The 21,005-nt window shown below is 54.6% G+C and overlaps 1 protein-coding gene across 8 annotated transcripts in view; it reads right to left on the bottom strand.

Annotated features, from left to right (window-relative positions):
* The window catches only part of ADAMTS14 (ADAM metallopeptidase with thrombospondin type 1 motif 14), a 78,718-nt gene that overhangs the window by 31,654 nt on the left and 26,059 nt on the right, over nt 1-21,005 (bottom strand). For 6 of the 8 annotated variants that reach the window (XR_014018875.1, XM_081266912.1, XM_081266910.1 and 3 more), the window contains 3 exons: nt 19,766-19,956; nt 2,582-2,665; nt 1,833-1,989 (listed from right to left, as the gene is read on the bottom strand). Coding sequence is in view for 7 of the 8 variants with exons in the window: in XM_081266912.1 (XP_081123038.1) it covers nt 1,833-1,989; nt 2,582-2,665; nt 19,766-19,956 (432 nt within the window). In the remaining variant the exon portion in view is untranslated. The remainder of the gene's footprint in view (nt 1-1,832; nt 1,990-2,581; nt 2,666-19,765; nt 19,957-21,005) is intronic. The other 2 variants (XM_081266911.1, XM_081266914.1) reach the window with 1 other exon arrangement.

Below are 21,005 nucleotides of genomic sequence, written 5' to 3'. Positions count from 1 at the left end.
GAGCTACACCCCCAGCCCTTTTTAAAGTTTTATTTAGAGACAGGTCTCTCTGAGTTGCTTAGGGCCTCGCTAAGTTGCCAGGGCTGGCTTTGAACTCGCGATCCTTCTACCTCAGCCTTCCAAGCCACTAGGATTAGAGGTGTAGGCCACCGTGCCCAGCCAAGCTCAGGAGTTTGAGACCAGTCTGGGCAACACAGCAAGACCCCATTTCAGGGGAAAAACAAACTTCTCTAGATATCATGGAGAAATCAGAGAAGAATCAAATCCATGCTCCTGCTCCCACCCCAGCACCCACCATTAAGGGAGGTCTGGTTTCAGGAGGACTCGGTGATTAGATTGGAGGAGGGGTGGTGAAGTGCTAGAGTTAGAGAGTGAGGGGTGGGGACAGTCCTGGATGAGCTGAAGGAAGGGGAAAGGAGTGGCTTCCAATGCAGGGGTTGAGGGGAGCAGGGAATGACATGTGGGCAGCAGAGGTGGCCTGGAGGACAGGAAAGATGACTCCCTAGAGGTCACAAAATACTGACTAAGGTGCAGTCAGGCCACACAGGAACCGTGGCAAGGCAGCAGGCTGGCTTGAGCAACGACGGCGATGGGCAACGCTTACCAAGCGCCACTGTGTGCTAAGGCGCTACTTTCAAGACCAGCCCAGGGGCTGAGCTGGGGCTCAGTGGTAGAGCATGTGCTTAGCATGCATGAGGCCCTGAGTTCCATCCCCAGCACCACCAAGCCAAACAGAAACAAAAACTCCTAACCAGGTTATGGGCTGGGAGGGCAGATGGAACTGGGCCTGCAGAGAGAACATCCCCTGACCTAGAGCTGCTAAGCGCTCTCTCATTTGACACAGTCTGGGGAGCCTAATGAAAAGCTGTGGTGGGAAGGAGGTTTGGAGTCCCTGATGTCTTGGAGGTCTGGGACTGGCCACATGCCATGTCATTACATACGTAAGTGTGTGTGCATGTGTGTGTATCTGTGGGTATGTACATGGGTCTGGGTATCCACATGTGTGTCTGTACGCGTGCATGCTGCATCTTGCATCTGCATGCATGCATGTGTCTGTCCGCCACATTCGGGGCATCAGTGATTCGTACGAGAAACCCTTGGATAGGCAGGGTGGGCTCACTTATTTCCAGCATTAAAACCAGAAAAAAAACTAGAAAGCCCTCAACGTAGGGCCTGGAGAGCCAGTGTGGGCTCAGGCCTGTCTCCCAACTGCGGGGGGGGGGGGCATGGGCAAGACTCTTCTCCATGCTCTGCCTCAGTTTCCCCATATGGGAAACCCGGGGGTCAAAGTCACACGTTTGCAGATGCTCAGCTGCCGGTACACTGTCACGGACATTTCATGCCTTCCACGGCCCTTTGAGCAGCCATGGAACGAAGGAAGACATATAGTACTGTTCTCCCCATTTGAGAGGTGGAATAACCCAGAGGATGATGAGATCTTGGATCCCTGGGCAGTGATGCTTGGAGCAGGGTGGACTGCCTTTCCTGCAGGCCACACGACTGTCCCCCAAGTGCTCACAATCTACAACAAGGATAGCAGGACATGATGTGGACAGAAATATCTTAAAAGTCACCAGGGGGGTCTTTAAGAAGCCAGGCTCTGGGACATTAAGCACCAGGCCCAGGGCTTGACCACTCCCAGCTGCCTGCAGGCTGAACTAAAAGAATGGGCACCTGAGCGGGGACCCTTTGACTCGCCCTGGTCTCCAAATTTGACTTTGACTTGCCTACTCCAAGTTCACCCATCTGTCCACCCAGGTCCTGAACCCTCCCACTGACCTGGGGCAGGCCCCACAGGAAGCCAGTCCACCCCCTGGCCCAGCCCATGGTACCTTGCATACCTGAGGGCCCAAAGTTCTGCCGGGTGAGAAAGATGACGTAGTCATGGTGCTCCGCATGGCCGGGGTCCTGGCGCTGCTGGGAGTGCGCCCAGCGACACACCTGTTCCAGGCTGCGCGAGGGGTTCCCACGCTCGATCAGGCTCAGAGACTGCAGGGGGAGGGGCACCAACAGCAGAGTGGTCAGAGCCCGGGTGCCAAAGGCTGCTCTCCCTCCACTATGTTGGATGCCCCAAGGCCCAGGGGACAGCAGTGCGCATTCCAGAGATTCCCAGCTCTGTGCACGTGGCTGTCCCTGCTTCAGGGGTGTTCACCAGCCACCCCCGTGCCGTGCCCATGCGTGTGTCCCTGAGGAATGACACATGCTATTCCTAACCCCTCAACTAAGCGTCCAAGCGGAGCTGTTCTGAGCGTCACAGGACACTACATTCACTTCCTCCTCTGGTCTTCGCAGCTGCCCTTGGAGGAAAGTTCAGCTGTTACCCCATATGGAGAATGAGTGACTGGCCTAAGAGTGTAGAGCCGGGGCTCAGCCTGTCAGGGCCTGCCTTGGTCAGTGCCTCAGTTTCCCTTCAGGTCCCCAAGAAGAGGGACCTCCCTCTGTGAGGAACCAGGACTGTCAGTCCCCCTCCTGAAGACATGGCAGGTTCCCTGACACCTGCAGCCTGGTTTCCCGGATGCTTGCCCACATGGCTGCTCCTACCCTCGCTCCAAACCCCACCTGCTGATAGGTGGGGCCTCACCTGGCGGTAGCCAACCATAACCAAACGGACGAGGGCGATGTTCACGTGGGCCCCCAGGGACTCGTCGTGGTAAATCTCATCCACCTGCAAGGACAAGAGCGCACATTCACCAGGAGCTTTCAACACGCCAGGTCCTGGGTCCGGTATCCACCGGTGGTACCCCACTTCACCCCACCATGGCCTCATCAGACAGGCATTCCTATCCCCACTTTACCAGGGAGGAAACTGAGGTTGAGAGAGGTCACCTGACTTGCCCAGGGACACACAGCCAACAGGAGCTGGGAGTCGGGTCCTGGAGCCCTCAATTCCAGTGCTGAGCTCTTTCTGTGATGCCAAAGCGAGTGTGGGGAGGTAAAGTGGGCACAGTGTCCAACTCAAGCCCCTGACCAGACGCTCATCTTTCCACATCCCTGAAGAGGCCCTTCCTGGGAACCCTGGCTCGAGCCCCCAGGCCTTTTCAATTGCCCCTGGAACAGCAGCTTTTCCCCTACTGCCAGGCAGAGATCACATTTTGCTTGTTTCATGGAAAATATTCTGTGTCTTTACAAGCATGATAAATGCATGGGGTGTGCTGTCATTCCTGTAAATAATTCCCCAGATGGAGCTTCAGAGACTCACAGAGAAATGACTTGCTCAAGAAGAGACACAGCAATGATGAAGTGTCTCCTAGAGTCCTTAATTCAAGTCCCAGCCCTGCCCTTTGTGAGCCGGCTGATTGGGACACAACAGGGAATCCCTTAGAACCTCTGTTTCTTTTTCTGCAGAATGGGGATAATAATGGCTATCTCAACATCTGGAAACCACAAAGGAGTGGCATAAGCCCAGAGGCTTGGTCAGCCATCAGCGATGGAGGCAGAAGTGGAGGCCAGCCTCTGACTCTTGCTCATATGGCTTGCTTCACAAGGAGCAGAAATGGAGTTTCATGCCCTAGTCTTACCACTTTGATCTCCCCCAGCCATCCAGTCATCAATTCTTTTCCACTCATAAGTAAAGAAACCTCACTTACAAAGGGACTGTTGTCCCCCAAACAGAAGAACAATGCTTCCCACCACATGTGTGTGGGAGTCCCATGGGGGAGGGGAAGGCTGGAGGGGACCTGGAGACCTGCTCCCGTGGACACACCCCTCCAGGGCCAGCCAAGGCTGGAGCCAGGCTGTGGGCTCAGAGCTGCAGCAGCAGAAGCTCATGCACCACGGAGCCCCAGCCCAGCCTACTCTCCCAGTGCCCAGAACTGGCACCTGACCAGTTCATCAACATGCGGACTCCACAGCAGCCAGCATCAGGCTTCCTCACAAACCTTCCTGGCGCCCATGTCTGGATCCAGTTGAGTAATGAGACCAAAGCTTGTGCCCGCTGTGGGCAGGCAGCCCCTGCCAACTCCCCGCCACAAGGCAGGACAGACAGACCAATGGGCACAGGGCTCCTCCCACCCTCCTGCCCTCCCCAGCAGGAGCGAAGACCTCATGGGAACAAAGAGCCACAATGTGTAGAGATGGTGTCCTCTTGACCTGCCTTCCCAAGACGTATCCTAGGAGGGCCTGCAGGTCCCACCAGCCACACAGCAGAATTCCAACCCAAGGATGCTTGGCTGCCGGCTGAAATGATAATCCACCTGCAGTGGAGTGACTTTCAACGAAACCCAACTCTCCTGCGCCCCAAGGCTGGGACTAGCCTTCCTTCAACACTGAGGTGTGGTCAGTGTTGTGGTCCTCCCTGGTCTGATGTGCTGTTAGCAGACCAAGGATGCACCACTAACAAAACAACCTTGGTGTTGAGAGCCACAGCCGAAGGGGCCCCAGCAAACTTCCAGCTGATTGGCTCACAGCAGCCCCAGCAAACTTCCAACTGCCAGCTGATTGGCTCCTCTGCCGTGATGATCATTGGGCTGTTTCCCCGCCCTTTCAGACCGTGGAGCTGCTCATTGGGGAACTCTTTTGGCTCCGCCCATGCGACCCAGCCAATCGGCCTCAAGAGCAGGAGGAGAGAGGGGTTGAGAGGCTTGTAGGAAGCCAGTGGTGGCAGTTGGGCTCTGAGGGAATTCCTGAAGAGCTCCTGTGGTGTGGTGTGTGTGTTCTAAAAATAAAGTTCGTTTCTGCTTGACAAGTGGCTCCTGAATTGTGCCCAGCCAGACTGCGGCACCCGTGCATGCCTCACTAGTACCTGAAAGCCCACCAGCTGTCCTGAACAAACCAGGAACAGAAGAGAAGAGAGGAGAGAGAAGCAGAGGAGAGCTGTCATTGGGACTTGGGTTAGGGCATCTGCTGGGTCTCTGCCTTCCTGCACATGTCCGTCAAGCAAGTTGGACCATGCAGACAGCTGCCAGGAGCCCTGTCACCTGTCAGACACCCTGTCTCCACTGTCCGCCTCCACAGGTTCAATCAACTGTGGACTGAAAATCTATGAAACACACTGTCTATATTGACATGTTCCCTGTTTTTTTTTTCTTCTTCTTGCCATTATTGCTTAAACAGTGCACTGTAATAACTATTTATGTAGCATTTAAATGCATCAGGCTGTATAACCTAGAAATGACAAAGTACATAGAAAAACTGCACAGGAGACACAGGGAACTTGAGCTCCCACAGATTTTGGTTTCCACAGGGATCTTAGACCCAGTTCCCCTCCCCAAACTCTGATGGATGGCTGCCATTCATTTCTGTCCCTGAGCAGGATAAGTCCACTCATGGAAGACTTCAGTGACCTTTGTTCCAATGGCCACCACCTCGAGCCAAGGACCGCTATTGGTGGGGTTGGCCTTGCCGTTCTGAGTTCCCTGCTCGGGTCCCTCTCTGGAGCCCTGGCACGCCCAACTGCACTCGGCTGTCAGCTCACCCTGGCAGCAGGGACCTCCCTGGCACTGGCTCCGCTGGAACTGCTTTGGGGTTTGTGCAAGCCAAGGAAGTGGCTGGCCAGGGCTGCCGTGTTGGCGGGCACTACAGGGGGCAGCTGGCACACGGCGCCACAGCCAGGTGTGGCTAGCTGGGACGCCCGGAACCCCAGCCCCTCTGGAACACACTCACAGGCTGCCTGACGGGCTCCAGCCTGGATGTGCACCCAGGGCCTGGCCATGTCAGCTACAGCCTCCCATGGCTGCCCCACAATGCCAGAGGTAAGGCCAGGGAGCCAGCTCTGGGGAGATCAGGCCAAAAGACACCCCCACAGGGCAGAAAGAACAATGCTGCTGGTTTTCTTGCCTCTCCTCCCTGAGCCAAGTTCAAGGTCACCTCTGCTAGGACACCCCCCCAACCTCCCAGGTTAGGGTTTGACACAGTATATTAACCTGAGATAGCCTCTGGGTGTGCACTAGAAAAACAAGCAAAGGTCGGGACTCTGGCCGGAGAAACAACAGCAGAGCGATGGGGTTGAAGAGCAAGCTGATATTTCCCAAGCACCTACTATGTGCCAGCACTGGGCCAAGTGGCTTTGAATACAACCTCACAACAACCCTGTGGAGAGAGGAATTATTCCCACCTCATAGGCAAGATATCCGAGGTTCAGGGAAATGAAGTAACTTGCCCAAGGCCCCCCAGCTGGGAAGTGGAAAGGCTAGAATTTGAACTCAGATCTCTGTGGTTCTGTGGACCCTAGTTATACTCAGTAGATGTTCCAAACCTGGCTGTTCTGGGCCAGATGGACTAGTATGGGCTTCCTCTGGCCTGGGAAAGAAGAGGAGCAGAGCTGGGAGGAAAGCAGGCCCTTCTCCTGGTCTTGGCCAACTGTGGCACCAGCAGGAAGCAGGTAGAAAGAGGCCTTCAGGGGCCTGGGGCCACGAGGCAGCCTCCATAGGTTCAATCGATCTGTCCCGCAGCACACTGCTCCTGAGCCATGTCTCCTCCGCCCTACTCCACAAGTTGGGGCTCCCTGTGAGGGTGGAAACCCAGGAAGATCCCGACCTCAAAACTGTGCAGTCCAGCTGAGACAGGAGGGTTGATGAAGAGGGATGTGAGATTAGGGCCCTGGGGACCTTGGGACAGCCGACACAGAGGCCAAGGTGGAGGGGACATGCCAAGACCTGGATGGGGAAGGAGAGAACGGCCCAGGGGCGGGAAACAGGACCAGGGGACAACTCAGCAAGGCAGGCAGGAAGACAGGCTGGATCCCCTGCCTCGGGGCTTTCTGGAACCTCCTCCCCAACACTTCCTCCCACTATCAAAACTTAGCACACAGACTTCTGGATCACAAAAAGGCCTCCTTGTTTCCAAATGTGTGTGTGTGGGGGGTGCTCCCCATTCAGCAAACAGGCTACACGCCAGACAAGGGAAACGGCAAGGACACCCCCACCCCACCCCCTGGTCCCCGCAACCTGCATGGCCAGGAGCTCAGTCCTGTCGTCCTCCTCCAAAGGGAGGGTCAGACGCCACTTCTAAGGCAAAAAAGCTGGGGTTTCACTTGTGGTGGTGGGGAGCAGCCAGGCCTCCAGGGGGCGCCAGGGAGGCAGTGGGCAGCTCTCCTACACCAAGGCCGGGCTCCTTGGCAGAGCAGGGGCAGGGGGAGCCTGGCAGAGAACCCAGAGTTCCCTCTCTCCTAGGGAACATTGCTCCCCAGGAGCTACAGAGCAGACTGTCCTCCTCCTATGTGGTGGTCAGGTAAGGCAGGTCTCAACCAAGAAGGGAACAGCAGGTGGGGACAACACTAAGAAAGCGAGACCCTGGGGTATTAAACCACCTGTGCTCACACAGAAGCAAGGACACTAACTGACACCAAGGACTGGCAAGCCTGCAGGGTGCCTCCCCTGACCCCCACAACCTGCCCAGAGCGCTGTACTCACCCTTCTCTTTTCAATTACAGGTTGAGTATCCCTAACCTGAAAATCCAAAACCTGAAATGCTCCAAAATCCAAAACTCTTTTGAGCACCCGCCTGATGCTCCAAGTGGAAAATTCCACACCTGGCTTTTTGTAACATGTCATAGTCAAATGCAGGTGCACTCAAAATGCTGTATAAAATTACCTTGGGGTTACGTGTCTAAGATGAATCTGAAACATAAATGAATTTCATGTTTAAACATGCATCTCATCTCCAGGATAGCTCATTATGTGGATATTCCAAAACCCAAAACACTCCTGGTCCCAAGCACTTAGATAAAGGATTTCCACCTGCAATAAACCCTTAACTTGAGAATAGCTTTAGATTCGTAGAAAGTTGGTGCAGAGATTGCTCATGCACTCTGCAACCACTAGCAACACCTGTAACTCTGGTGCATTTGTTCCAACTACTGAGCCAATACTGATACATTGTTAACTTTCTGTAAATCCCCCTAATTATTCCCTAATATCCTCCATATCCCCCAGGTACCAGGGATTGAACCCAGGGGCATTTAACCACTGAGCCACATCCCAGCCCCTTTTTATATTTTATTTAGAGACAGGGGCTCACTGAGTTGCTTAGGGCCTCGCTAAGTTGCTCAGGCTGGTTTTGAACACGAGCCTGCCTCAGCCTCCTGAGTCACTGGGATTACAGGTGTGTGCCACCACACCCAGCCTAATGTCCTTTTTTGCTCCAGGGTCCCATTCAGGACATGACACTGCATTTTGTGATCTGTCTCTGAAGGTTGCCTTGGTCTGTTCCTCCTCTGTGGTGGTTTCTTAGACTTCCTGGCTTTTGACGGCCTTAGTGGTTTTGTGGGAGACTGGCCAGGTCTTTCATAGACTCGGCTTCAATTTGGGCCTGTTCTTCTCATGGTCAGACTGAGCTTCTGGACTTGGGAGAGGACGATCTCCGAGGTAAAGCACTGTCTCCTCACACCACGTGGAGACTACAGACCGTGGCATGACATCCTTGTGGAGGTCTGACCATGGCCACCAGCCTATGACAGTGCTGGTCAGGTTTTCCTTGCTGTAAAGTTACTCTTTCCCTCTTTCTACACTGAACTCTTCAGGAAAAAGTCACTGTGCGCAGCCTACATTAAAGGAGTAAGCGATTAAACGTCACTTCCTCACCAGTGAGGAAGCTACCTGAATTATCCAGAATCCCTCTGCGCAGATGATCTCATCTCCCTGATTTGTTTACTTACCAGCATGGACTCGGGGATATTTGTTTTGTACTTTGGGTTATAATTTAATGCTCAATGATTTCTCTTGTTGTTCAAAATTGCCCAGTTCTGGCCACTGGGGGCTCCTTCCATTGACTCCTGTGTACCTTTGAAGCGCTCCAAAGTTTGGGGGCTTTTTGTGCATTTGGTTTTTGGCTTTTGGGGTCTTTGTTACTTTCTGGCACTACAAAGTACTCCAAGCTCCTCCTGTACACCCCCACCCCATTTCTAGAGGCCCCCACCTTTCCCAGGCTCCAAGGAGAATGGTACCTAGTCTCTATTCTCATGCTGAAAAACAAGTGGTCCCAAATGATGGAGAAGCTTGCTGAAGGTCAGCAAGCACAGTCAGAGGCCAAGCCCAGACCAATAGGGGCTGGACTCACACCTTCCCCAGTCACATGCTGCCTCAGAACAGGACAGAGGGGGGAAGCATTGCTGGAAGGCAGGTGGATGGCCACAATGATCTCTCCTGCCCTTTTTCAGGCTTACAAAGATGACAGCAATGTTGAGGTTCAGGCCCTTAGATCAGGCCTTAGTCTCTGTGTCCTGACCCTCCTGACAACAGGACACAAGGACTTTGCAGATGCCCTGGGTACCAGAGACACCCTGCATGTCACCTGGTCTCAGACGCCTTTCTTTTCTTGCCTTTATAATCACTGGTGACAGGTGGCCGTTACAATGTGGCAGTCACCACCTGTGCAAGGCAGAACCTCTTCCCTATGTCTGGTGGCTTTGCACAGCAACCACAACCTCTGAGGAGGGATGCGAGTCCTGGTGGCTGTCTGGAAACCTCGTGGACAGCTCCCTGGGAGACCAGGTGGGCCCCCGCATCAAGCTTGCAGAATGGATGCTGTGGCTCGGATGAAAACACGGAGATGACCGTGGAGCAGTCACACTGCCCTGTTCCTGATGGTGGCCAACTGGCTGAGAGGGAGCTGGAGGGGTGGGCCTCAAAGTGCAGAAGGAACCGGAAACCCTGAGCTCCTCGTGCCATCACAGCTGCACACTCCCAAGAATAACAGGACAAAACCCTGAGTCCCCTGGAGGCTGAGGCTCCTCTGAGGGGATAGAAACATGCTAGGTGATGGTAAAGCACGAGAGCAGAGTTTAATTAGGAGCACATATTTTTCTTTCTTTTTCTTTGTAGTACTTGGGATTGAACCCAGAGGTGCTCTACCACTGAACTACACTCTCAGTGCTTTTAATTTTTTTTATTTTGAGACAGGGACTTGCTAAGTTGCCCAGGCTGACCTTGAACTTGAGATCCTCCTGGGCTTCATCTCCCAAGTTGCTGGGAATAGAGGCATGTGCTACCGTGCCCGGCTTACTTTTTTCTTTCTTAGGTGCATTAAATAATGCGGCATCTGACAACCGTGTCTTACAGTTGATGAAATGTGTTAAGTATGTGTTCACACACGTGTGAACCCGTCTGTGTTCACACCTCTTATTTGGTATGGTATACACAGGTACCAAAGGTGTTTTTCCCGTGTGGACGAGTAGATATGTTCATGTGCTCAGGCATACATGTCACACGTGTGTATGAATGTGTGTGTGTGTGTTTCTGTGTGTGTGTGTGGTGTGGATAAACATCAGCAATATGCTGCTGTCTGTGGCCTGAGACCCCTGCCCTCACTGGCCCGTGGGCTGAGCCACACTGTAGCCAGGCTGGGCCAGGTTTCCCCTGGGTCTGAGCACAGACCTCACCAGGCACCACACTCCCTGTTGTGACGCATTGGCAAGCCCTGTCCCCATGGTCACTATTGAGGTCTTGGAGAATACGGTTGCTCTCATGGCCACAGGAGGAAGGTGCTGGGTCACCTGAGTTGTTTCCTGTTGATACATGTCCCCTCATCCAAGTTCATGACATGGCTCTGTATTTCCAAGGGCTGGTGTGGGCTGCCTTCTAACCAACACACTTCTGAAAGGTGTGGCTGTCTCCAGGACTCCCTGGAGCCTACAGGCTGGCCTGGCCCATTCCCCTGGGAGCCAAATGCTCAGTCCACCTCACACCCAGGCTGTTTGGGCAGGGTGGCTCCAGAAGGCACAGGGACGGAACCACCCAGCTCAACAGAGTTCCTTTCACAAGTCCACAATGCTGGGCATTTATCCCCCACAACCTATTTGTAAAATGCGGCAGCCTTTATGTGCGGAGCTGACCTGTGTGTAAACAGGCAGCCTGGGGGCCCGGACGCCTGAGCCCTGCCACCCCCTACAGCTGCATGAGCTCACCTCCCTGAGCCCAGCTGCACTCACCTGTGGGTGTGGAGGAAACACACCTTTCTAAGGATGGAGGACGGAAGGCGAGGGCTGTCATCATTTGGAGCAAGAGCTGACCCAGAGCACATGCTCAGTCAACAAGCTCTGTTAGTTTAAGACTCTGCTTTCCAGTTTGGGAGCCCTTTAGATCATCCCAGAAATAGTCTCAGAAGTGTCACCTCCAACAGGTGGGCTCCAGTACTGGGAAGCACTTGGTGGACCATCAAGCTCACTTCCCTTGGAAGTACTCCTTATTAAATGTCTCTCGTGACAGAACTGCAGCACATCCTTTCTCTTGGATAAGCAACTGTTTTGAAGACATAAATACCTGCACACAGCAACTGCGGTGAATACCATAGGGCAGGGGTCTCCACTTGCCGCCACCCACAAGGTTGATAATTGTTGGTAGCGGGGAGCTGCCTGTCCACCGTAGGGAGTTCAGCAGCACTCCTGGCCTCTACTCCCTAGATGCCAATAGATCCCCTCCTCCAGCTGTAACAACAATAATAGCAATGAAAATCTCTCCAGCCAGGCGTGGTGGTGCACACCCATAATCCTAGCGGCTCTGGAGGCTGAGGCAGGAGGATCTCGAATTCAAAGCCAGCCTCAGCAACTTAGCACAGTGATAAGCTACTCCGTGACATCCTGTCTCTAAAGTATAAAAAAGGGGCTGGGGATGTGGCTCAGTGGTTAAGCGCCTCTGGGTTCAATTCCTGGTACAGGAAAAAAAAAAGAACCAGTGCCTTGGGCTTGGGGTGTGGCTCAGAGGTAGAGCACTTACCCTAGAGGCCCCGAGTTTGATTCTGAGCACTGCCAAAAAAGGGGGGGGAAACCCACACTGCCTTAAAGTGAATGTGCTTTTGCCTCTAATAAGGCCGTGGAAGGTATTTGAAGAGACAAAACAAAAACAAACAAACAAACAAAAAAAAAAACCAGAAAGAACCAAAACAGGGAGGGGAGGATTGGAAGTCTGCATCCCGCCAATGTCAGGGATAAGGAGGCCCTTTGCAGGTTTACCTGCACCCCAAAGGAAAAGGTTTCTCATGTACCCTCCCTCAGCACAGAAGCAGTGTTTGGGGGACTCCAAATCAGCTTTTATCATGATATTTGACACATGTCACATGCCAAAAAAAAAAAAAACGCCACCTTAATAGGTGAGACCACCAAGACCCTGGTCCGACAGCCATGGGCACTGAACCTCCTAGGTCTAGGAGGGGTGTGGAGCTCTTCTGAGCGGGCACCTGGGTGGGTCCCAGCAGATCAACAGAGCTGGTAGCTCACTATGATTGGCAGAGGCACCAGCCAACATCTCCCAGGCAACTGACCCCAACACCACTGTACTGTCAGCCAGGTGAGGCCGGCGGGGAGCAGAGACAGGTGGGCTGCCGAGAGGGGTCCTAGGGAGAACAGGCTGGCAGTATCCAGCTGCAGCCTGTGTGGGTGAGGAAGGATGAGGGGGCCTCTTTGTCTCTCCTCTCCTTTTCCCTCTGCTCCAGCTCCGGGCCCTGGATCCCCACATCCAAGGCAGCACCCCTGGGCAAGGAGAGGGTCCTGGTAGCACCTGGCAGGCACAGCCGGGATCCAGGAACTGGAACCTGCCCAGGGGAGAGGCTCTGGTAACTGACTCTCCAGGGGAACCCATCATGGGCAGACACTCCTTCTAGAAAGACACCACACTCTTCCCACCTCCCAGCTGTGAGCTGGGGTCTCCCTTCTCCCCGTCCTGAGAGCTGTTTGAGGTCAAGCTCTGCAAGGCGACAAAATAGAGGGGGTATGATCTTTGGATTCAGAGAGATGGGCCCTCAAAGCCTGCCTCTGTCACTCATGAGCTGTGCCAATTCTGAGCAAGTGCTTGGTCAGCTCCCCGACCCTCAGAGGAGGTAACAAGGATGAGACCACATAAGGCCTCAGGTGGGGACTCCATCTGTCAGCGTGGGCTCCACAGGCCACACCGGGCTGGAGCAGGCCCTCCACTGGCCCACCACAGCCTCCACTGGCCTTGGCCACCCTCTCTTCCCCAAGAGAAGGGACATCATCAGGACTCTTACTCCTGCTCTTGACACCTGTGCTGCCTCACATACTGTCCCTCCACAGCCAAACCGCCAAAGCTCTCTGCTTGCTTTTGCCACCTGTCCCACGCAGCTCAGGCTGCCTCCAGGCCCTGCCCGCTGTCAATGTCAGGGAGAAGGAGTCCCTGGAGGCCCGGCCAGCACTCTCCTCACCCCAGTCATTCTCTGCCTCCCCCAAGGCTGGCTTGGCTCTCACCCCTGAAGTCTGCAGGAAGCACACCCCCTCTAAGCCCCTTAAGCACTGTCCTCGATGGTTCCCTAATTATTCCAGATTGAGGGTGATCTGCAGCCAGACCAAAGCTTCTAGAACTGAAGTCTGTGTCAACAGGCACTCACTGAATGCTAGAAGCCCTCAGGAAAGTGACCTAGTAAAATGGGCAAACTGAGGCACAGAGACAGGTCCACCCATGGACGGAGGGATGCGCAGCTGTGAATATTCACAGCCCATCTCTAAGTTAATGCAAAAGAAAACAGGAGGGCAGGACAGCGCCGGCACGTCCTCAGAGCTGCCCCTGACAACAGCAGTGCCCAGGCCTGGTCAAGTGATCACCAGCACCTTGCCAACAGCTTCAGCCCTCCTCCAGGTCAGCACAATGGGGCCATCCATCCTGGGAACCAGAGCTCCTCTCCAACCCTACCAGCCAGTCCTGGCCCCCCAAAGCAGGATCAGACATGGTCATGGGCAGACAGGAGCTGCGAGGCACCAGCCAAGGGACACTCTTTCCATGGGCATGGTGAAGTCCCAAGGGGAGTGGTGCTGACCACATTCCAGCCAAATAAAGCCCACACACACTGATGAGCTATGGGTCCCCATGGGAGGGAGAGGCTGTCGGCTGTCCATCTGCTCACCTTCAGGGGTGGGAACTCAGTTTGGCTGTCCCTCCCCTGTGCCTGGGAAGCCACAACCCCACACCACCCACTTAGCCAGATGGCAGTGGCAGATCTGCAAGGCCATGCCCATCTCGATGGCCTGAGCCTCTCCCTGGAAGATCAGGGGCCCATGGGAAGCGCTGCTCAACAGGCTCAGCCTATCGCAGGCCCGCGTTCCCCCACTCTCAGGGGCAGCCACAGCCTGGCCTTCAGCCCCCTGGAAGCTCTGGGAAGACAACCGCTCTCCTCCGCACCCTGCTCCTGCGGGCAGACGACCCAAACAGCAGTCTCCAGGGCAGGCCCTCAGGGCACAGTCTTTAGGAGAAGCTGTCCGTGCTTCCTGCCAAGCTTGTGAGTCATGAGCTAGAGGTCAAGGGTCAAAAGCCAGAACATGATAATTGGGCCAAGAGAGCTGGATAGAGCCATGTTACCCTCCTCCCAGTGAAGTTCCTGGGACATGAGGCGGGGCCCAGGGAAGGACAGACAGGTGGCTGGCCTCCACACCAGGAGCCTGGAGGACTGACAGAGGAGCCTCCCACCCTTCCCCACGGCTATCCAAGTCTCCCACAGCTCCAGATCTGAGGATCTTCCGGATCCTTCTGAGTCATCCTGGTTTAGTCTGAGCAATCTTCAAAAGTGCTCTTTGGCCTGAGGAAAGAAACAGCTCCTTTTATGACCCATCAAAAGACCCTCATTCTTGTCCAAGGGAAGCCCCCAAACGCTGGCTGGAGAACAAGTTCCTGTCCACCCCACGGCCTTCCTAGCAGTTCCGCCTTCAGCCTATGGCACCTTTTGCCATAGCCCCTGAGGACAACCCCTCTACCCACCAGGTCACCTGAGCCCCTCAGGGCCTCTAGAGGGACTCAGACCTGAGCAGTCAATGGGTCTGGTGGCAAGGGGCGGGTACAGCTAAAGGCACACGGTGGCCCAGAACCCACAAATACAGCCCACTGCAAGCAGTGACCTTGGGGACCAGCACAGGGTCAAGGCCCTCCAGGATACATGCATCTCCAAGGGCGCTTCTTGGGGGCCGCTCCTGGACTATGGGGACCCACCTGGCACCTCAGTGGTAGAGAGATGACTGTAAGCTCGATATTCAGTAGAGGCAGAAAGAAGCCTCCTCAGAGCCTCCCCGCCTGGCTAACAGCAGCAAGTTCTAGGAAGTGAGGCCCCCAGAAATCCTCCTGGGGAGCCTCATGCCATAAAGAATGACCCCTGGAGCCTGCGTAAGCAAGGTCGCCACAACCTCCTCATCTCCTCTGTCCTAAAAATCCATTTGCCTGGTCTAAAGAAGCCAATTTGTCCTTCTGGGGGCCTCTTCCCCTCTCTCTATTTCTCTCCCTACTAAGTTAGTTATGGATCCCCAAATGGAGACCACCCTTCACTCACTGAGCAGGCCCTCCAGGGCTGAACCTAAGGCTTCCCCCCTGATGCCTGGTCAGCCACGACATCACCACCTGGCCGAGGTCCCTGAAGGGTGACCCCCATCCCAGGCCCACGGGAGCCCCGAGTGACAGACAGTCCGTGGCAGCCCAGTTTCTACAAGAACAGGAGGACACGCAGACCTTCATGAGGTTCTTGGGAGACTTGAATAAGTGAGTTCGAGCTTATCAAGAATCTGACTCTCAGAAAACCATTCTAACGATTACTGCAGCGATCCACTGGCCACTGTCGGGGACACATGGCAATGCCACCCCTGAGCGCCGGGGGCTCCACAAGCTATTTGAGTGTGTTGGGGGGTGGAACGAGTGACTGAATTGAGAGACACTCTTCTTTTGTCTGCTTGCTTCCTGGGAATGGGTCCTACTCCACCTCATTCCCACATGCAGTGTTGGGCTCTGACCTGGTGGGTTCAAGTCAACTCTGTCCTGATAGCAGTGAGTCCAGGGATGGCCATGATGTGCCCTGAGAGGACCAGAGGGTCCCTTTAGCCTCTAAGTCCAAGGAGCAGGAGGTGTGAGCATCTCCACCATGAGAGAGAGCGTTGGTTCCCACCACCAAGAACAGAGAGGGGAGAGGATGCCTGAGGCTACAGTCTCCCGGTCCCCAGAGCCGGCATGTCCTGCAGCTCTTACATGAACTGTGGGCACGTGAGCAGCTTCCTTCCAATAGGCCCCTCTTCCACTGAAGATGGTGTGAGCTGAGTCTCCCCCTGGTAATCACAAGAGCCCGGAACACCCACCCCATCCTGCCCAGCAGCCGGGGGGCCTACTGAGGCAGCAAGGCACCCAGGAACCTGGCTCAGGATGGATGACAACCAAGATTAGGCCTGAGGCCAGCGGGGAGTGGAGCCCCAGAAAGCCTAGTCCAGCTCTCCAGAACAGCCAAGTCCCTGAGGAAGCCAAGCCAGGGCTTCTCAATGGCGGGAAGATGAGGAAGAGCTCCCTCCCCGCCCTGGCGCTCTCTAGGCCCCGCCCCGAGCTGGAATCCAGACAGCAAGCCAGTCTCCTCACACCTAGTCGGCCTCCAACTCAGGGAACGAGGACTTGAGCTTCAGTGGAAACTAGGCACGGTCCACCTCACACCACGCCACCCCCACCTCTGAGTCAGGTTCTGAGGAAGCCACTCCACACAGAGGGCTTTGCAGGTGACCAAGAGCCACCAGGCAAAACTCACATCTCCCTGAGCAAATCCCTTCTTGGCCTGTAGGGGTGAGGTGTCTGCCTCCCCTGACCCCAAACACAGTGGGTTCATTTGCGTATTTGCTTCAAAATTCCTAATCACCATCGTTGTTTCTGCTCTTGGGTTTTCTTTTACAACATCTGCCCGATTCTCTCATTGGTTAAGTAAAACCTTAAGCACACATTTCTTATTTCTGTAGGACAGTCATGATTTAATCTTATTTTGGGAATTATCCTCTAAGAAACGGAAGAGCTCTCGGGCAGAGACAGGGTCCAGCTCACACCCTGGGGTCTTGGGCCCCAGCTCTGGATCCGAGGGCCTGGGCTCTGGACCCTCTCAGGCACCCTAGGTTGTCCTCACGGCCGGCTCTCCTGTTCTCCATGCAGGGCCCAATATGGCTCTCAGGCTGGCCTCCCACCAATGGGATTCCACCATGCAGTCCCGGGTTGGGCCCACCATCTGTAGGGCGTGGGGCGTCCGTGGGGCAATGTGTTCCCCTTCGCGGCCATCATCTCCTCCTTCCTCTTCCTCTCCCTGAGGGAGCCTTTGTTCGCATCCAGACACAGGCTCAGAGGAGACGCGATAAGCATCCACACAGAGGTGTCCAGGGCCAGAGTTCCAGGGGCCTGCCCCTCCCCAGGCCCCTGTCACTGGAGCTGATGTCAAGCCCCGCCCTTTGATCCATGCCAGTGCTAGGGACAGCAATCTGCTGCCTTGGGCTGGGGATGAGGTTCAGTGTGTGAGGTCCTGGGTTTGATCCCCAGAATCATGAGAGAAAGAAAAAGCGGGGGGGAGGGGATGGAGGGAGGGAGAGAGGGAGAGAAGCAGGAAAAAAGGAAGGGAGGGAAGGAGGAAGGGAGGGGAAGAAATTAAATCGAAGGAAAAAGAAATTTGCCTTCTTTTCCCATGTCCTGCTCCTCTCGGACACTATTCACTTCCACATTTATCACTCACCTGCCAGGTCTCAGATACCATGTTGGGTGCCACTGGGATTCCAGAAGTACCTCCCCTTGAGGGACTCACCTTCAGAGACTCAAGCAAAGAGCAACTTATACAGAAGACACAAAGACAAATAGAATAGCTAACGATAATGATGGGCAACATCACCAGAGCACTTGCAATGAGCTGGGTATAACGTCGAAAACTATATACAGAGCAGTGGCGCACGCCTGTAATCCCAGAGGCTCTGGAGGCTGAGGCAGGAGGATCGTGAGTTCAAAACCAGCCTCAGCAGAAACGCGACACTAAGCAACTCAGTGAGACCCTGTCTCTAAATAAAATACAAAAGAAGGCTGGGGAGGTGGCTCATTGGTTAAGCACCCCTGGGTTTAATCCCTGGTACCAAAAAAAAGTGCACATATTTAACCTGCATGATGGACCCAAAAATAGATGGAAAGTGGAGATGTCAAGGGATTGATGTTAACAGCACTAACTGAGGAGTCTGAATCCAATCCCTCCCTACCTCTGGAAAATTGTCTCTTTCACTGACAAATAGCATTTGGGTCAAAGAGCAGGCACGTGACCCAAGTCAGACCAGAGTCCTGCTGGGAATTTTCGCCTGGGAACTGGGGGAGAATCTTCTTTCATCTCTGGCCAGGGAGCTATGGGGATAGGAGTCGGGCTCAAGCTGCTGCTAGTGGCCAGAATCTGTCTTGTAGAAACGTTGCTCAGAGAGAATTAGGATGTCACAGAGAGACAAAGACACACAAACAGAGTCCCTGGGAGCCTCCACTTCCAATAACTCTTCAGCCAGCTCCAACAGTCCCTCCTGCAATTCCACCCGTGAGCCACCAAATTACCCTATTTTTCTTAATCTAGATCCAGTTGATTTTCCACCACTTGCAACCTACAGAATCCTAATCGAGGTAGGTCCCTTGCTCAAGGTCACACAGGTAATTAGGGGCTACTCTCCCAGAAGCCACCTCGCCTAAGGTGCAGTCAAGTTATGGACCACAGGCAGCAGCAGCAGCACCCCACGGTTTTATTACCTCCAGATGTTTCCAGGAGGCCTGGTATGACCGTGGAGTTGGTGATGCTCCTCAGTCATCCATTCCCACTCATGTCCCTGAAGTTACATCATTATCAACAGCCACTTACAGAGAGCTGCTACATAAGAGGCCATGCTAAGCACCATGAGCCACATTTAATCTGCCCCGAAACCTTCTGTAGTAAGTCAGGCTGACGCTGCTCTAAAAGTTCAGGGGCAGAGGCTGCGGCTGGGTGCTTCTGCACTAGGGCTCGTTCAGCAGGACCCGAGGTCCTGCACCCTCCACAGCACTGGGCCCTGCCTGGGACTGTTTCCACCTGGGGTCTTGCTTCACCAGGTTGGTCCCCATCCTTCCCAGGGCCATGGCCACAGGCACCCAGATGAAGGCGCCCACCCAGTAGAGAAGCAGCGCAAGCTCGACCGCCAACGCCAAGAGCTCCTTGCTCTCTGCTCCCTGCTCCGCAGCCTGCAGGCCGAGGGGGCGCAGAGGGGTGTTCTGTTTGGCATTCACAGTGGTTTTTTATTTTAAAATTTAAAGGTTGGGAATTTTCAGTTAGAGACATGGATGTAAACTTTCCATTACAACTTTTTTTAAATACCTTTTAAAAAAAAATACATTTTTAGCTTTTCTTGAAAACTTGGCCTTTCTGTGACCAGAGCCCCCCATCTGCAGGACAGAAGTAACAGATAAACAATCAGATGGTAACAATAAACAAGGTGAGGAGCCCTTATGGGAAAGGGCTGGGACCAGAGTGGCACTGAGTAGCAGCAGCCCCCTTTGCACAGGGCAAGGCTCTTACCACCCATCTGCCGCCGGCCTCCCCCTCCTTCCTGGCGGGTCCCTATGAACATCACAGCCTGCCTGGGGACGGGAAGCCCTCCACAGATGGACGGCTCTCTGCATTTTTTATACCTTTATTTTAGTTGTTTTTTATTTTTCTGTGACTGCGGGGATGGGACCCAGTGCCTCACGCATGCTAGGCAAGCGCTCCACCACCGAGCCCCAGCCCCAGCCCAGAGTTGGGCACTTTTAAGGGATGAACCTGAGGAAGTCCCTTCAACTCCAGAGCAGGCATGTTTGGCCAAGTTCTGAATGGTCCAAGCCCAGAACCTCCTGTCCACAGGCTCCTGGCTGATGGCCTGGGGGCCCCCTCAGCACAGGTAGGTGCCCACAGCCTGGGACGGATGTCAGGCCAGCCGGGCAGCCATGTCACAGCACGTGGCTGGGAGGGGGTGCCCTCTGGCTGGGGAGCGAGCAGCGACTCCCCCACATCCTCCCTGGGAAACCGCAGGCCTGAGAGGCCAGCAGGACGGCCCGGCCCGCCCTCCCCAGGGCACAGGAATACTCACGATGTTCATGAGGGTGAGCACGTAGTTCTGCACGTGCTCCTTGCCATGGAAGCGAACCACTGAGTCGTCCACGGCCAGCAGCACCTCGATGCTGTAGCTGCCGGGCTTGGCATGGCGCCGCTTCCGCTCCGCGTCGCCCAGCCGGGCCCCCGCCAGGCCCAGCAGGTTGGGGAGGTTGCCCAGGCCGAAGGCTGGAACGAGATGGGAAGAGAGTGAAGCTCGTGGAACTGATTTCTAAGAACATTCACGTCTCCACAGTTACAGGAGAAGCCCCGATGGGTGGCCAGGGCAGGGAGGTCACCATGTCACCACTACCCTCCCAGCATGCACTAAGGTGAGTCTGCAGGAGGGCCCCACCCTCACTAGATGGATGGATGGGGGTGGGTGATGAGTGGGGGGGCCCTGCCTTTAAGTCCACGGCCTAGAGGAGGTGGCAGAGAAGTCAGACAGGAACAATAAACCAGGTGATGATCCCTTATTGGAATGCTTGGGACCAGAGTTTTTCAGATTTTGGAATATTTGTCTAGCCTTTGCCAGTCGAGCATCCCGAATCCAAAAATTGAGTGTGACAGCTCCTGATGGCTATGCCCACCAGTGAGTGCATCAGCTCACACACACACACACACACACACACACAAACACACACATTGCTAGGAAAAAAGAGGGAAAGCCCCTAAGAAGGGAGGACAAGGGGCAAGTACACTCTCCAGGGAGTGGGGAGAAATAACGGCTACCTCACGATGTGAGCAGAGTCTGGAAATTTCAAATGCTGCAAGTGAAATACTGGACTTGATCCTTGGGACCCTCCAGGTCTGTCCAACAGAGGCTCAGAGAAGTTACCTGATTCACCCTCAGTCACATAGCAAGTTAAAGGCAAGAGCCCAGATGTACACCTATGTCTCTCCCTCCTCCATTACCAGCCATACCAAGGCCCACCCAGACTTCCCTCCCAGCAGTCACGTGGGGAATTAAAGGGAAAGGGAGCTGACATCAGCCATAGATGCTGGAAATGTCCCACCCACATTCTTCTATGTGTCCCTCCTCCATCCGGCCCTCAGGGCCACACCAGGGGCCCACCAGACCTGGGAGGCTCCAATGAGCCCACCCAAGATGCCCCAAGTGAATATAAAGTGGTGCAGTTGCTTTGCAAGAACAATTGGCCGTCCCCCCAAAATTTGAACCTAGACTTACCATATGACCCATTAATTGCACTTCTAGGTACATACCCAGGAGAACCGAA

This window comes from Spermophilus citellus (genome assembly GCF_964194105.1).
Source record: "Spermophilus citellus genome assembly, chromosome: 15".
NCBI classification, from domain to species: Eukaryota; Metazoa; Chordata; class Mammalia; order Rodentia; family Sciuridae; genus Spermophilus; species Spermophilus citellus.
Note: the sequence above shows the minus strand (reverse complement) of the source record. Positions and strands in the feature narration are given on the sequence as shown.